The sequence below is a fragment of the Microcaecilia unicolor genome, chromosome 3 (genome assembly GCF_901765095.1).
Source record: "Microcaecilia unicolor chromosome 3, aMicUni1.1, whole genome shotgun sequence".
In the NCBI taxonomy this organism is placed as follows: domain Eukaryota; kingdom Metazoa; phylum Chordata; class Amphibia; order Gymnophiona; family Siphonopidae; genus Microcaecilia; species Microcaecilia unicolor.
The window spans coordinates 416,791,863-416,810,603 of NC_044033.1; the positions used below are offsets into that span (position 1 = coordinate 416,791,863).

The 18,741-nt window shown below is 41.6% G+C and overlaps 1 protein-coding gene across 1 annotated transcript in view; it reads left to right on the top strand.

The window, feature by feature from the left end:
- APOB (apolipoprotein B) overlaps window positions 1-18,240 on the top strand; it is an 81,627-nt gene extending 63,387 nt beyond the window's left edge. Inside the window, 4 exon segments of the mRNA XM_030198810.1 lie at window positions 2-91; window positions 2,497-2,611; window positions 6,393-6,579; window positions 16,257-18,240. Coding sequence (XP_030054670.1) covers window positions 2-91; window positions 2,497-2,611; window positions 6,393-6,579; window positions 16,257-18,083 — 2,219 coding nt within the window. The 3' untranslated portion in view covers window positions 18,084-18,240.
- The last annotated feature ends 501 nt before the right edge of the window (window positions 18,241-18,741 follow it).

Below are 18,741 nucleotides of genomic sequence, written 5' to 3' on the forward strand. Positions count from 1 at the left end.
CACACCCTAAAAAATACAACAACTGCTTTTGAATCGTCTATTGATGCCACTTGCAGTTCTACCTTGCGGTTTCTGGAATTCGATCTTGATGGTAAGAAACAATTTATTTAGATGATTTGCTTTAATGTATTTAGGCTATGATTACAATATATTTGTCTAATTATTTTTATTTGATTACATAGGCCTTTAACGGTAATGCAGTATAGAAATGGTGCCATGTACCCGGTTTCACTGCCATGAGTTTGACTTAAAACATCAGTACCAGAGAATAAATATGGGATAGATTTTCAAAAGTGAGCTGACAGGATTTTTTTTTCAGGGCATACACTAATAATGCCATTAGCACATGAGGGTAAAAAAAACAACAACAACGCACGAGCACTTAGCTCCTCCTATTAGGAGGTGCTTAGTTGCTTTTGTGTCCATGTTTATCCAGCCAGTTAGCATGCACTAATCAAAGTGTGCTGGCCATTCCCTACCCATACCACACCCCTTTCAGAACAATTTTTTAAAAATTTGTTGCAACGATTTATCATGCAAAAAACAGTGAAAATAGTGTAATATGCTTTAACTGCACGTTAAGGGGTCCTTTTACTAAGCTTTGGTAAGCACTAACATGTGCTTACTGCAGCTTAAAAAGGGGTTCACATAGGGCGCACTGAAGCATCCTGCATTAAATTTCAAATGTACATGCACTACCCATGCACCAGTGGCATAGCCACATGTGGGCCTGGTGCTCTATTGGCGTGGCTGACAGGGATCCACAAACACTGCCACATCAGCCAAAGACCTCCTTTCAGGCAGAAAGAAGCCCTTACAGATCTGTGCAGTCAGCTGCAGTGTTCCTAAGCTGCTACTGCCCCAACCCTCGGGCATGCTCAGTTTGCGTGCATGTGCAGAGGCTGGCCATGTCAGCAACTCTAGGACATTGCTGGTGGCAGCACAGGGTGTAAGTGGAGGAGGAGCCTAATGGTTAGGGCAGCAGGCTTTGATCCTGGTAACCTGGGTCAATTCCCACTGCAGCTCCTTGTGACTCTGGGCAAGTCACTTAACCCTCCATTGCCCCAGGTACCAAAAACTTAAATTGTGAACCTCCTAGGGACACAGTGGGGTTCACAGTCTAAGTTATAATGTGTACAGTGCTGCACATGTCTAGTAGTGCAATATAAATGATTATTATTATTATTAGTAGTAGTAGTAGTAGTAAGTGCTCTTTCTGCCGGAAGGATGTTCTTTGGCTAGAGGGGCTTACAGATCCACGCCAGCTCAGGTAGTTCTTTTTATTTGGTTTTATACAGCAGTGGGTGGATAGGCGGGGTGATGAAGAGATTGAATCTTCGGGTCCACCCTCCTTGACTAAGGCCCACTGTAAATCAGCCCTCTAGCTACACCACTAGTGCTAACAAATATTTTTAAAATTTATGGCTGAGGGGGCATGTCTGGGGGTGGAGAGGGGGCATTTCTGTACTAATCAGCATGCTGGCATTGCCATGTGCTAATTGATTAGTACATGAGCCCTTATTGCCTACCAAATAGGTGGTAGTAAGCAGGGGCGTAGCCAGACTTCAGTGGGAGGGGGGTCCAGAGCCCGAGGTGAGAGGGCACATTTTAGCCACCCGAGGTGTCTTTGCTTTGAAAATACTGCTGTCTCTGCATACTTTTAACCTTGGACACATTTATACAATTAGGTAGAGATTCTATATATGGCGCCTAAAAAATCCGCATGGAAAACATTTCCAACTAAGTGTATTTTATAAGTTGTGCCTAGATTTAGGCTCAGTATATAGAATAGGCTTAGTCAATAACCCAGAGATTCCATTTACACCAACAAGAATATGGTGTAAATCCTGGTGTGTAGATTTAGGTGCAGAGGGCCATATTCTATAACTGCACATGTAAATTTCGGAACACCCAGAAAATGCCCATTTCCCTGCCCATAACCATGCCTGTTTTGCCTGCACATATTAGAAGTTAGGCACACTGCATTATAGAATATGCTTAGCAAATTATACATGTAAATTCTAATTATTGCCAATCAGTGCTCATTATTGCTTGTTAAGTGCTGTTATCAATGCTAATTAGCTTGTTAAGCCAATTAAGTTATGCCTGGATTTCAGCATGGATCTCTAGGTGTGTTATATTGAATCTGAGGGTTAGTCTGACCACATATGAATTAATAACAAAATCACACATTTTACTAAAAATACACACAAAATATATATATAATACAAAATAAACTCTTGAATAGAGCTTGAGAGGGCATGGGATTGTTTTGATACCCTTGACAAATGAATGAGAGTAGTTTTTAGATATTAGCTTTGCAATTTACAAATATCATTACATTTTGAAATGCATGAGCTTTAGAGGTGATTATACTCAATGGTTTGTCAGTTGACTAACATTGGCATTTTAACTAGTAAATGTCTTAAGCAGAATTTATTTGTATTCTGCATGATAATTAAACCAAAGTAATAAAATAATATATTTCCTTTTCAGTTGTAGCAACTAATGCATTTCAAGACGGCACATTCCAAGTAACTGAAAAGGGCAGTTTTTCCCATCCTGATTTGAGTATGACATGGCAAGATGGTTTACATTTCAGTGGCCTTAGGTAAATATCACTGTATTTAGGGTCTGATGGTGTTGGCATATAAATGTAGACCTAGAGACCTTGGGTGATGCTTTAAAATGTATTTAAAGTCAAAAGCATAAATTAATCTAATTAGTTCCTTGTTTACTTGTATATAAAGAGGTGCTTACAGCATACCTATGTGGAGCCTATTACAAAGAAAAGTAGAAGCCTACTTTTCTTTGATAGAATACTAGTGTAACATGCCACCCAGATTCAAGGCACAAACACTTATACAAACCTTGGAGCTGGTATATATGTTCTGCCTAGATCAGTAAAGCATGCATGCAGATTATAGAATTTCATGACATTATGTCAGGGAATTCTTTTCATGGAGAGGGTGGTTGATACCTGGAATGCCCTCCCAAGGGAGGTGGCGGTGAATAAAACAGTGATGGAATTCAAAATGGCAGGAATGAACACAGACGATCTCTAATTAGAAAATGGGTGGTATAAAAAAAACCTAAAATTAAATGGTTGTACATGTGTTTGCATGTTGAGTGGCACTGAGATGGTGACTCCAGCTGTGAAGAACTATGGTCTGGGTCCCCGTATATGGCAATCTGGTTTAGGATGGGCTGGAGAGGGCTTTGATGGAAACGGCAGTAATTTGGAATGTGAGGACAGAGATGGGCAGACTTTTACAGTCTGTGTCCAGCAAATAACAAGACAGATTTGGGTAGACTGGAGTGGGCTTCGACAGCAACTTCAGTAGTTGGAACCTAAGGACAGGGCCAGGCAGGCTTCTATGGCCTATGTCCCAGAAATGCCAAACAGATACAATGATCAAGTATTTATAGCATATTCGTTGTTGGTTTAGTCATGAATTGATAATGAGTGTGATTGTTGGGCAGGCTGGATGGACCATTCAGGTCTTTTTCTGTCCTCATTTACTAGTTACTATGGGAATCTTTTACTAAGTCATGATAGCATTTTTAGCTCGTGATAGGAATCACCTGGCAGTAAACACCGAGACACCCATAAGAACATAATGAGCATCTCAGCATTTACCGCAAGCTGATTTCTACTGCAAGCTAAAAATGCTACCACAGCTTAGTAAAAGACCTCCTATGTTACTAAAAATCTGCATGTGTTAACTATGGGCCCTATTACAAAGCAGCAATAAGACCAATGCGGGCTTAGCTGCTCGCTATTCTGGGACTACTGCCTGCCCAACACGGCCACCAGTGATAGTTCTGGGTCAGTGTGTGCCAATTTCCAGGGTAAAAAATCCCAGTAATAGTTAGCATGGCGGTAATCAGGCATCACCGCACATTGTTTTACTACCGTCAGGTTACCACAGGAGCCCTTACCAGTATCTCAGTGCATTAAGGGCTCCCTACCACATAGCCATGTGGTAAAAGTTTTCTTACCACATAGCCATTTTTGGGGGGGGAACTTTTCACCCACTGTGATAAAAAGGGCCCAGATATGCGGGGGAAAATGGCCCCCGCCACTACTATAGTGACCTTTTTCCCGCAGCTTGGTAAAAGGGCCCCTCTGTGCCCTATCCATGTGATGCCCAAATTCTACCAATGTGAATACCCACATGTAAACATGGCACCTATGCATGTGTTTCTTAGCCAGTATGCTGGTCATTAATAACACGTATCAACATCCTAATAAATGATTAAAATACTGGCATTTATATTCACTCGTGACTTAACTTTAGGTAGCTTCTTATAGAATTGTCTCCTGTGTTTATAAAAACACCCAATCTGGATTCTCACATAAATATATAGAATATAGCACAATGTCATTATTTTCTTATTGCATTTTTTGTGAACCAAATTGTTTGCATGTTATTTATTTATTTAAAAAATGCCTACAACTAAGCGGATCACAATAAAACATATACAATAAAAATATACACATAAAAACTCTTCTTATATTAATCAAAAACAGAAATATCAGCCCCATGCTTTCACAAACAGATGTGTCTTCAATAGTTTGCAAAATGATGCCATACTGGGGGAATGGGACTTGATATACCACCTTTCTGTGGTTTTTGCAACTACATTCAAAGCAGTTTACATAGTATATACAGGTACTTATTTGTACCTGAGGTAATGGAGGGTTAAGTGACTTGCTCAGAGTCACAAGGAGCTGCAGTGGGAATGGAACCCAATTCCCCAGTATCAAAGTCCACTTCACTAACCATTAGGGTACTCCTTGACTCCAACCCCTGCTGAACTCTGAGTAAAATCTTTGATTCCCAAAGAATTAGCAGATTAGGATGTAGAGGTCCTTTTACTAAGCTGCATTAAACAGGTTAAAAAGCTCTACCGTGGGGTACGCTCAGGCGTCCTGCGGTAATTTTTGTATGTGCACACGTTACTCACGTGCTAAAAAACAAATGTATTTTTTATCATGGGGGCATGTTTGGGGGCAGAGCGTGGGTGTGGCTATACTAATCAGTTAGCATGTGGTTAGTTTGGGAGCCCTTACCATCTAGAAAATAGGTGTAGTTAATACTTCACCAGGGGAAATTAGCATGTGGCTATTATTGCAAAAATGGAAAATGTTGCCATTTTACAGCTGTGCTAAAAGTGGCCACAGTGTGCGGGAAATCCCTCTGCTAGTGATTATGATGGCCACTTTTGACCACAGCAGTGGCGTAGCCACAGGTGGGCCTGGGTGGGCTAGGGCCCATCCACTTAGGGTTCAGGACCACCCAATAGTAGCACGTTTAATGGTAGCTGGTGGGGATCCCAAGCTCCACCAGCTGAAGACTTCCCCTGATGGTAAAGAAAACGCTACTCTCCATGATACCGGCACATGCGCATGCTCAGTTTTCAGCGCATGCGTGCTGCAGACTGCCAAGGTGGATACAAGCGTTTTCCCCCACCAGCTGAGATATTTTTTTTGGGGGGGGGGAGGAGGAGACTTGATGCCCACCCACTTCTTGCCTAGGCCCACCCAAAATCTGTTGTCTGGCTACGCCCCTGGACCACAGCTTAGTAAAAGGACCCCTTAATTTGGTAATTGAAGTTTCCAAAATGAATCATAAATCATAGATCCACTGAATCATGGATTGTGAGCCCCATATCATTCAGATCAGTTTAGTTTAGTTGAATAGCATGAGAACAGTAAGCTGAGTGTCTTCATTATGCATCATACCTTGGTTTGTTGCATTTTTATGGTTTAATTCAGTTTTAGTCTTATCATCTTTAAAGTTGATAGCAAAGAGGGGGAACCATATGTCATGCTGGAGGTTCATCTTCTGAACCTTTTTCTTCTTTTTGGCCAGCTAAAACTGGGATTAGTGAAGGTTTCATTGTCTTGTATCCTCTGAGGGGAACTATGGAGGAAGCAAAGTGAATATTTTCTAATTGATATATGATCCCTAGCTCATTACCCATGGGGCAAAATAAGAAACAATACTTGGGGAATCGATAAGAATAGAATTCCTGGCACTGTAGGTGCCAAGACACCTCTGATTCAGATTGTTTCCTCTTTCTACTAAGGAAGGTCCTTATTGGAAATAGAAGCAACAGAGAAAGATGGACCTAGTAAAATTAAACCTGGTGAAAAACCCCACAAAATATTTAATCCAAAAACTCAATTGAGGTTAATTCTCTAAAAGAACTGATATTTGAAATATGAAATGAATATGAACTACTTAAAACTGGGATATTTGGCAATGGGATGCTCCTATGAAGCACCTTTAGAAAAAGCAATTTGTAATTCTATACGAACTAGTTATTGATGTTGAATTTGCTTCTGTATTGTATTATATTAACATGCAATGTATCTATTACAGGTTGCCAAGCTACACTCTAACGGTAGACATCATCAGCCCAACGTTCGTAAATGCTCAAATACGTTATGAATATGTTAAAAACAAGATCTTATCTTCTATGTCATCGCCATCTGCTGGTCTGTTGGGTCTTCTTATTGAAAAGGATACAAATATTCTCCAAGGAAAATTGTACAGTCAGTATCAGTAAGTATACCATGGTGTCCATCAGAATATAATGACACAAGGAGGTTAATTTTCAAAGCTATTTCTTCCGATAAAACAGTTCACTGTAAATAGTGCGTGCACATCCTACATACATGCACTTTACCTATAGCGAAAAACGCATTTCTTAGTAGGGACTTACATGGATATGCATACTTTGGATTTTTCAAACATATCTGCTTATTGGACCTCAAAGAAATGATGTGCACCAAATAGCAGATGTAAATGTTGTGGCAAAAGTAGTGGGCTGTAGAAACTGCAGGAGGACGAAGCGTAGGTGAAGGATATTACAGAGACAGTTTCCTCAGTCAAACTTGGTTCCAATACCAGGCACAGGAACTAGTAATAGTCCCTAAGGTTTATGGATCCTGTGGATCAATCCCAGAAGAGCAGTGATTCAACAGCTTATTTGGGTAGGGTGCTGAGCGTAGGCCTGGAGAGTTCCTCTGGGAGCACAAGTAGTATAAGTTAAAGCCTAGCAGGAAGGAAGGGTGGGTGGAGAGCTTTCCCTTTTTAACTCACATGGCCCAAGGGATCTGGAGGAAGCTATGGAAATGTAACCTGCAGGAAAACTGCCCCAGAAAGAAATTGAGAAGATAAGGAAATGGAATTCCTAGAAACAGTGTAACCCTGGATGCCCCTCAGTCCAGGGCCATCGGCTAAGCTCCCCGGTCAGTTACCTGGGACCAGAGTTCACACAAAATCTATATTTCAGATGAGCTGGGCTCAGAGGCCGGGAGCAAGAATATCTCCAGTAGGCCGAAGGGAGATCCTTTCTTGGGGAACGCTATAGTCCACTTTCACAACCAACTAAAAGGATCCAAATGACTCTGGGGGTCCAACTCCAATTACTTTACTGAACAACACTTGAAAAAAAGAAAAACACAGTTCGTAAACATTTCAGTATGTACATTTTCAAGGCATATCCTAATCACAGATCAGCTTCAGACATTATCTCCTACAATACAGTTTCCAGGCTTACAACAGTGTGAATCAGTTAGGTCATGTGTCTCCTATCTTTTCTGTCCCATCCTAGATCAGGTTCCTTTCAGCACAAACAAAAGTCCTGACAGAAATGAGGCCCTCTGCTCCCACTTCTCTCCTGTCTGGGGTATCTTTTCGGCCCAGCTCTCCTCCTTTGTCTCCCCCCCTCTGAGGACCAACTGCAGACACTCACTGCCCTGTGCAGGGATCTCGTCCTATGTAGAGCTGAGTTGAAGGCAGTTTGAGTCATAGGAGCCACTTTTCAAAATTATTGGGGGTGCTAAGCCCAGTGGAAAAACCCTTCCCTTGGACTCATACAAGGAAATTCTCAATATTGGGGGTGCTCAAGCACCCACAGAGTCAGCTCTGAGCTAGAAAAAAACTGTTCAGTTGAACTTGCCCTACGCTTATCTTGTTGGATGTAGAGAGAACATTAATGAGGAGCAATATTCTCTGTTTTGTGCCTGAGAGAGATTAAAAAACTGAGAGACCTCCTGGATCCAGAAATCTGCAACCCTGGACCTTTTTCTATGAGATAAAATCTCAGGAGAGAACCACCAAGTTGTGACAATCTGTATGCATAGATTTCCTGGGGCAAATTTCAAAGCAAGAAATATATTGGAAAATCTGCGGAGTTTGCATTGTATAAACCATCCATTTACTTATTTTTCATATAGGCAGTTATAAAATTGACCCCTGTAAGGTAATTTTATAATTGCACCCCAGGGTAAAAAGTATGTGTCTACTTTTTGCTATAGGGATTTTCAAAACAAAATTATTTGAAAATTACCCAAGGGGGAATTGTGTATTTGCATATACACGTGTTCTTTTGGATTGCACAGTTTTTTTCTGAGTTAATTTATGTTCATATACTTGAATTTTTGAAAGTAGCATATAAATGCAACCCCTTCCTGACCCTAACCAAGGAAGCACCACTTCAGACAGGTGGTAAGAACATGAAACCATAAGAATAGCCATACTGGACAGTGCAAAGAAAAGCTACAAAAATGGTATGGGATTTGCGTTACAAGACGTATGAGGAAAGACTTGCTGACCTGAACATGCATACCCTGGAAGAAAGGAGAAACAGGGGTGATATGATATAGACGTTCAAATCTTTGAAAGGTATTAATCCGCAAACGAACCTTTTCCGGAGATGGGAAGGTGGTAGAACTAGAGGACATGAAATGAGGTTGAAGGGGGGTAGACTCAAGAAAAATGTCAGGAAGTATTTTTTCACGGAGAGAGTGATGGATACTTGGAATGTCCTCCTGCGGGAGGTGGTGGAGATGAAAACGGTAACGGAATTCAAAAATGCGTGGGATAAACATAAAGGAATCCTGTTCAGAAGATATGGATCCTCAGAAGCTTAGTGGAGATTGGGTGGCAGCACCGGTGGTGGGAGGCGGGACTAGTGGTTGGGAGGTGGGGCTAGTGCTGGGCAAACTTCTACGGTCTATGCCCTGAAAATGGCAGATACAAATTAAGGTCAGGTATACACATAATGTGGAACCTATGAGTTTACCTTGTTGGGCAGACTGGATGGACCATACAGGTCTTTCTCTGGTGTCATCTATTATGTTACAATCAGGGGCATTTTCGAAAGAGAAGGACGCCCATCTTCCGACATAAATCGGGAGATGGGCGTCCTTCTCTCAGGGTCGCCCAAATCAGCATAATCGAAAGCCGATTTTGGGAGTCCTCAACTACTTTCCGTTGCGGGGATGCCCAAAGTTCCCGGGGGCATGTCGGCAGTGTACCGAAGGCAGGACAGGGGCGTGCTTAACAGATGGGTGTCCTCGGCTGATAATGGAAAAAAGAAGGCCAGCCCTGATGAGCATTTGGCCGACTTTACTTGGTCCCTTTTTTTTTCATGACCAAGCCTCGAAAATGTGCCCGAACTGACTAGCTAACCACCGGAGGGAATCGGGGATGACCTCCCCTTACTCCCCCAGTGGTCACCAACCCCCTCCCACACAAAAACTTTTTTAAAACATTTTTTCCAGCCTCTATGCCAGCCTCAAATGTCATACCCAGCTCTCAGATAGCAGTATGCAGGTCCCTGGAGCAGTTTTTAGTGGGTGCAGTGCACTTCAAGCAGGTGGACATAGGCCCATCCCCCCATCTGTTACACTTGTGGTGGTAAATGTACCCAAATGTAGGTGCCCCCCTTTACCCATAAGGGCTATGGTAGTGTTATACAGTTATGGGGAGTGGGTTTTGGGGTTTTTGTGGGGGGCTCAGCACACAAGGGAAGGGAGCTATGGACTTGGGAGCAATTTGTGAAGTCCACTGCAGTTCCCCCTAGGGTGCCCGGTTGGTGTCCTGGCAAGTCAGGGGGACCAGTGCAGTACGAATGCTGGCTCCTCCCACGACCAAATGCCTTGGATTTGGTCGTTTTTGAGATGGGTGTCCTCGGTTTCCATTATCGGCAATAACCGAGGTTGCCCATCTTTAAGGTCGACCTAAATGTTGAGATTTGGGCATCCCCAACCGTATTATCGAAACGAAAGATGGACGCCCATCTTGTTTCGATAATACGGGTTTCCCCGCCCCTTTGCAACGCCGTCCTTAGAGATTGGCGCCCTTAGAGATGGTCGTCCCCGTTCGATTATGCCCCTCCACGTTACTATATTGGATCAATGGTCCATCTAGCCCAGTATCTTGCTTGCAACAGTGGCCAATCCAGGTCACAAGTACCTGACAGGATCCCAAAGAGTAGCAAGCTTCCATGCTACCAATCTAGGGATAAGAACTTTCATGAAGTATTTCCTCAACAGACCATCCAACCAAAGAAAACAAGTCTTAGGAAAATTTCAGAACCTCAGCTTTCTAGCTCTATAAGAATTTTCTAAAACCTCAAGTTTGTAATTAAAAACTATCCTTAATAGCCAAGATTGCTGTAGATTGTAGGGAAAGAAGCTGAACTTCAGTTTGGAAACCCACTTCTATAAAGAGTAAAGATATTAATCCAGCTCCTTAATTTTTGTCAATACTTCTAAAGAAAAATTGTACAATTATAATTTTCTGACTCAACATCTCTTCTCTTTTTGGTTTTTTTTTTTTTTTTTTACTGTTTCTCTCTCCCTCTGGTATCCTTCCTTCTTTTTTTAGGCACCTTCCCCCAGATTCTATATAGCGCACCTAGAGATCCGTGCCAAAACCAGTACGGATTCTATAATAATGCACGTAATTTAACAAGTGTAACAAGCTAATGAGTGCTGTTAACAGCTCCTAACAAGCAATAATGGACACTAATTGGCACTGATTAGAATTTAGGTACACAACTCGCTAAGCATATTCTGTAACAATGTGCACCAAACTTCTAACGTGTGCAGGAAAAAGAGGCGTCGTTATGGGCGGGGAAATGGGTATTTCATGGGCGTTCTGAAATTTATGTGTCTAGTTATAAAGTATGGCCTGGTGCGCCTAAATCTAAATCTAGGCGCTGAAATGTCAACTAAGTGTATTCTATAATTGGTGCCTAAATCTAGTCACTGATTATAGAATACACTTAGTCGGCATTCATTTCAGCGCCGATTTTTTTTAGGTGCCATATATAGAATATTCCCCTTGTGCCTTGTCACAATTTTTCCAATCTAATATAATAATTTGCTCTTGCAACATTCCAATGTCTCTGGCTGCATTCGTAACCATCTCCTGACGTCACTCTCCCACAGTAGAACCCTGCGTGCCTGATGTCAGGAGATGCTACAATTCCAAGCCAGGAGGCGGGAACCATGCGACCAAACAAAACAAGACAGGGCTGAGACGTGGGACCGCGGGAGCACGGAACGCGTTAGCCACTACAGAACTTGAGCTTCAGCCCACGATCGCGACGGACAGGTTAACCGCTTCAGGCTGCCTTTGCTTTGGCTTCAATTTCAGCTGTTCCTCTGGTCCCACCCTCATTTCCTGTTTCCGCAAGGGCGGGACCACAAGAACAGCTGAATCTGAAGCAAAACCAAAGGCACTCTGAAGCGGCGTCCGTCCGTGCTCCCCTTCACTCTTGGCGGTGCAGCAGCAGCAGCAGGTAAAAACTTTTAGCAACAGGTAGCAATAACGAAGGGGAGGACCTGCAGCACACATCCTGCTTGCATTCCGAGGCCACAGATACCAACAGTAGGTGCATGGGACGAGAGGGGTGGAAGGGGGTCCTGAGACCAGACAGGTGGGGGTCCTGAGACCAGAGAGGTGGGGAGGGTGTCCTGAGACCAGACAGGTGGGGGTGGAGGGGGTCCTGAGACCAGAGAGGTGGGGGAGGAAGGGGGTCCAGAGACCATGAAGGGGGGAAGGGGGTCCTGAAAGAGGTGGGAAGGGGGTCCTGAGAGAGGGGGGAAGGGCACACACTCACTCTGTCTCTCACATACACTCTCTCTGACACACTTTCTCTCTGTCACACACACACACACACAGAGTCTATCTCTCTGTCTCTCTGTCTCACACACACTCTCACTCTCACACAAACATACACTCTGTGTCTCACACACTCTCTCTCTCTGTCACACAAACACACACACACTCTGTCTCTGTCTCACTAATTCTCTCTCTCACACACACACTCCATCTCTCACACACACTTTCTCTCACACACATACTCTCACATACATACACACTCTCTCTCTCAAACATACACACTCCGAGGAAAATCTTGCTAGCGCCCATTTCATTTGTGTCAGAAATGGGTCTTCTTTACTAGTATTAAATAAAATACAGTAGAGTCTCTCATATCCAACATTCTGGAAAACTTATGTCTACAGACTGTATGCACTTAAGTTTACCCACAAATTTGTTCTGGCAATCTTGTAACAGCCCATTTCTGCACATAAAGAGAGAGATTCTATATATGGTGCCTAAAAAATCCGCACAGAAAACATTTCCACTAAGCATATTCTATAAGTGGTGCCTAGATTTAGGTGCGATATATAGAATATGCTTAGTTGATATCCCAGTGCCGAAAACCAGGTGCACCCATTTTTGCCAACAAAAACACGACATAAATCCCGGCACGTAGATTTAGGCACACTGGGCCATATTCTATAACTACATGTGTAAATTTTGGAATGCTCATGAACTTCCCATTTCCCCGCCCATAAATACGCCCCTTTTTCTCTGCACGCATTAGAAGTTAGGTACATTGCATTACAGAATAGGCTTAGTGACTTGTCGATGTAGATTGTAATGCTTGCCAATTAGTGCTCATTATTGCTTGTTAAGAGCGGTTATCAACACTGATTGGCTTGTTAAGCCAATTAAGTTACATGTCTTGTTACAGAATATTCTTGGATTTCTGCACGGATCTCTAGACACACTATATAGAATCTTGGGGGAAAAGTTGGAATTCTATAAATGGCACCGAAAAAATTGATGCCGACAAAAGCGCATACTGATATTCTATACACCGTGCCTATAGTTAGGCACTGTTTACAGAATAGCGCTTAAGCCCAGGGATCGCACCTACATTTAGACGCGGAGCCCCCTTATTCTCTAATTACATGTATAGCTAAAAGTCACACCCCATTCTGCCCATGGCTCTCCTATTTGACTCTCCCCTTTCTAACTTGTACCTAAATTTATGCATGTACAAGTTAATTGAATCTGAGTGCCAGTAATTGCTTGTTAAAAGCCAATTATTGGTGCTAATTAACATGTTATTCAATTAAAATGCGCACACAAATTGGACATGCACCCAATTTGTGCACCGATTTTTTTAGCTCTTTTCATAAAACTAGGGGGGGGGGGGGGGGGGAAGCACCACATCATGGAGTTAACTCCATAAAGTCATTTCCATCTCTATAAAGTCTAGCTCCATCTCTACCTGTTTTCAAATCTATGCTGAAAACCCACCTTTTTACTGCTGCTTTTAGCTCCTAGCCACTACTCAATTGCCCTCCCCCCTTGTCCCTTCCTTCCTTCTCACCCATTACTTCCCTCACCCGTAACTGTCTTGTCTGTCTGTATTATTTAGATTGTAAGCTCGTTTGAGCAGGGACTGTCACTTTGTGTCAGGTGTTCAGCGCTACGTGCGTCTGTTAGCGTTATACAAATGCTAATAATAATAATATGGGCATTTTTTACACATAAATAGGCTTTTAGAAAATACTGACCAGCATAAAAATATGCACTGTGGCAAGATAGCTTGTACTTTGCCAGTAGGCATGTAAAGGGGTGGTGTTTGGGTGCAGTGTAGGCGCAGCATGCATATGTGCTTAGATGATTAAAAAAGATGTAATTTATGCACAAACAGTCAAAACTTTGGTGTGGACATTTGCACCAGTTATACAGGCAATGCAGGTACTACACGTATGTTACGTTTGCTACTATTTTTGTAAAGAAAGATAGGTACCTTAACGGAGCTTGGGTGGCAGAGCCGGTGGTGGGAGGCAGGGCTAGAGGTTTGGAGGAGGGGCTAGTGCTGGGCAGACTTCTACGGTCTGTGCCCTGAAAATGGCAGATAGAAATCAAAGTCATGTATACACATAAAGTAGCACATGCGAGTTTATCTTGTTGGGCAGACTAGATGGACCGTACAGGTCTTTCTCTGCCGTCATCTACTATGTTATGTTACTACGTACCTGGGTACCTTTATAAAATGGTGCTTAATTGGGTGCCTATTTTCATGCATAAAACTTTGTACTATCTTTGTCCAGTTTCACGTAGGTGGTAAGTGCTGAATATCGCACTTAGGGGCCCTTTTACTAAGGCGTGGTAGGCCTAATGTAGGCCTACCACATAGTAAAATGGCATTACTACTACTACTACTATTATTTATCATTTCTATAGCGCTACTAGACGTACACAGCGCTGTACACTTGAACATGAAGAGACAGTCCCTGCTCGACAGAGTTTGCAATCTAATTAGGACAGACAAACAGGACAAACAATAGATAAGGAAATATTAAAGTGAGGATGATAAAATAGGGTTCTGAACAAGTGAACAAGGGTTAGAAGTTAAAAGCAGCATCAAAAAGGTGGGCTTTTAGCTTAGATTTGAAGACGGCCAGAGATGGAGCTTGATGTACCGGCTCAAGAAGTCTATTCCAGGCATATGGTGCAGCAAGATAAAAGGAACGGAGTCTGGAGTTAGCAGTGGAGGAGAAGGGTGCAGATAAGAGAGATTTACCCAGTGAACAGAGATCCTGGGAAGGAATGTAGGGAGAGATGAGAGTGGAGAGGTACTGAGGAGCTGCAGAGTGAATGCACTTATAGGTCAATAAGAGGAGTTTGAACTGTATGCGGAAATGGATAGGAAGCCAGTGAAGTGACTTGAGGAGAGGACTAATATGAGCATAACGACCCTGGCGGATTAGTCATGCAGCATCCTGCAGTAGTTTGGCCATCAGAGCACTCTACTCCTGCATTTAAAAATATTTTTAATTTGTTGCCATTGAGGCATGTCTGGGGGTGGAGAGTAGGAGTGCCTGCGCTAATTGGGTAGCGTGGGCACATAACTGCATGCTAACCGGTTAGTGTGAAAGTAGCAGGGAAACCCTTACTGCCTTCTAAATAGTTGGCAGTAATGCCTTCCAGCAATAATGGCCACACGCTAACGGGGTAATTAGAGCATGGCCATTACAAAAAAAAAACTAACATGGCCATTTTACTGCCACACTAAAAGTGGCCGCAGTGTGTGGGAAACTCCCAGCTGATAGCAGCACCAGCTACTTAGTAAAAGGACCTCTTAACTGGGATAAGGGATAGCCGGCTGCACAAATCTGGATATTCAGTGCCGGTGCCTGGATATGGCCCGACGTTGAATATATGGGCATAAGGGAAGAGATTCTATATATGGTGCCTAAAACATCAGCACTGAAATCAGTGTCGACTAAGCACATTCTATAATCGGCACTAGATTTAGGCGCCGATTACAGAATACGCTTACTTGATATTTCAGTGCCAAAATCTGTGTGCATCCATTCACACCAACTAAAACATGGCATAAATCCTCACTGGGTAATATTCTATAACTAGGCACCTAAATTTCAGAATACCCAAGAAACGCCCATTTCCCCACCCATATCCATGCCCTTTTTTGCCTGCGCACGTTAGAAGTTTGGCACACATCCTTACAGAATATGTTTAGCGAGTTGTGCTCCTAAAATGATAATTAGTGCCAATTAGTGCTCATTATTGCTTGCTAACTGCTGATATCAGCACTCATTAGCTTGTCAAGCAAATTAAGTTACGTGCAGTGTTATAGAACCTACTCAAATTTTGGCGCCTAAATCTAAGCGCACTATAAAGAATCTGAGGGAAGGCAGGCAGTGGCTAATAGAACACCAACCGCTGCCTGCTGAATATTTATCCCTAAATTATTTTGCAGTAGTAGGTATTATGCATTTACCTAAAGCATTTGAAAACCAGTTCGGAAGACAAATGAGCAGACAGAATAGGTCAACCGGTGTTGTTCATACTGCACATTGTTTAGAAACAATTTGAAAACATTTCTGTTTCCTCGTCTGGAGTCTTAAATGTCACATTTAATGCTTGAATGTTTTATTGTAATTCCCAGAATGATTGTTTCTGGTGTTCTTTGTTTTGTAACCTGCCTTGAACTGTTAAGGTATATGGCAAGTAAGAAGTTGTGTTATAACATAACATAACAATTAATCCTTATTTGCCATTAACTATAATTTGATCATATTTACCTTTTCACTGTTTTTTTGTTTGTTTGTACAGAGCTCCCCTGAAAGAGAGACAATTATACTGAAATATGAAGTATCCCTCAGGGACCCAGAGCACATTCAGATTAAAACCTCCAGGAAAGATGAAGCTGTTGAAGAAATTCTTACAGGTTTGAAAGAGAGAATTCCTAAAATATCTGATGCTATTTATAACTGCATTGACAAATATCACCATGAGCATTTTGGAATGGATACAAAAACTGCCTCTCTGAAAATAAAGCAGTACATGCTAAATATCATAGATAGGGCACACTTGGAGGCCGTTCAAAATGCTGAAGAAATAGATCGAAAACTTCGCAAAGCTGTCAGAGGTGCAAATGAGAAGTATCAAAAGATGAAGGGCAGTGTCAACCACATGTATCAAGATGCTGAGGATCAAGCAGTTATAAACTATAATCAATTAAAGGCAAATTTTTTTGATGCTTGTATCAATGCCTTAAGGGAATACCAAATGAAAGTGAAGAACCTAATTGATGCAGCCATTGAGTTCTTAAAGGTCACTCAATTTAACTTACCAGGAGATTCCAAGACATACAGCGGTGAAGAACTATATTCCATGGCCATAAAACAAATAGAAATGACTGCAGAACAGTTTGTTCATGTAATTCAACAATATTATGATTCCTTGAATCAGTATATGAATAATTTGGAGGTCCAGGTTCCTGGAACCAACACAAATATCAAAGGCAAGGAAGCGATTCAACAGATTAAACATTTCCTTCGAGATTTACAAAGGAGAATCAAGAAAATATTTGGTGACATCCAGAAAGTCAGCCTTGAAGAACAGCTGAAGCAACTTTCAGGCTTACTACAAAGTTATTTCCTAGAAGTAGAAAAAATCATGGATACCTTGCAAACCACAAGCTTTGAAGACATTGCTGTCCAAACAAAGGAGATATTCAATGATGCTATTAACTCATATAATGCAAAACTTGAAACTTTTGCAAAAAATGTGCAGGAATATGCTTCTCATTTGCAACAATTTAGCCATAATTGGTTTCAGGATCTATCAGAAAAGCTTGAACAGTTACTTATATATGTTAAAGCTTTGCGAGAAGAGTATTTGGATCCTAATGTAGTTGGATGGACAGTGAAATATTATGAAATTGAAGACAAGTTAATTGAATGGCTGAAGCATATCATAGAAACTATGAAGGACCTGAATGCTAAATACATTGGGGATAGTGCAAACTATCTTTCAAAACTAGCATATGAATTAAAAGGCCTCATGGAAATGCATCAGCAGAAATATTATAATCTTGTTGCTGATGTATTGACAGATGCTGAAGGAAAAGGAAAACAGAAAATGATAGAGCTATCATCCATGGCTGATGAAATGATCCAAGACTGGTCTACAGCTGCCAAAAGGAATGCAGCATATTATACCAAAATTATCACTGTAAAACTACAAGATGCTTATGCTCAGTTTTATGATACCTACGATAAATTTGTTGCTACAATAAGAAGATTAATTGATATGTCTATTGAGAAGTATCACTCATTCATTCACTTTATAATGCAGCTGATACAAAACATTCAAACGTCCTTATCCAACAGCAAAAATATTGCATTTCGCAAAGGAGAGCTTCAAGTAGATGTGCCTAATCCATTTGAGTGGCAGTCATTTGATGAAATGCCCCGCTTCAAAGATGATGTATTAAGCAAAAGAATGCAAATTGTGCACACATTGATACGGGATGGTATTGACAGAGGTTCTGAGAAATGGGAAGAACTACGCAATTTTATTGACAAACAACTTGCTGAAGGTAAATTAAGTGTTGAAGAAATCATTGAAAATATCCGGAAGCGTGTTGAAAACTGAAAAGGACACTGAGAAGCCTGGCTTACTTATTTTTACAAAACCATATTTAAAAATGGCTGCATTCGTCATATCTAGTCGTGCTGTCTAAGAATTAGTATTTGTAAACAAAGAAAGAATCAAGTTATTTCTCTGTAAATAAAAAGATTCTTGTATTTTTCTCTTTTTATTAACGGTTATAGTTCTTCATATTGTACATGGGAATAGAAAAAGAATGACAGCAGAGTGAAAAACCTCTCCAATATTCCCAAAAGTAGAAATATTTATTACTCATGAGGGGAGGTCCCATACATTCTGGGTATGTAAACTAGCATAACCCAGTAGTGATGAATTATATACAAAGATAATACTCACATCGTATGGGACAAAGATCCAGCCATTAAACTTAGTTAGACTTACAGAGCAATTGTATAACTGGGTGCCTGCATTTACATGACAAATGCACGTTCAAATATGCAGAATATCAGCAATTCTATAGGTAGGGGTTCCTTTACATGTGTAAGTGGCATCAAAAAGCTAAGTGTTATTCAGTAAGGGCATGCGTAAGTGACATGGGGGGGAGGGGGGCAATTCTATAACTCAGTGTTTCAGTCTAGGTGCCCCAATTCTGTGTGCTTGGCACAAAGATTCTGTTCTAGAATACTAGATACTATCATATACT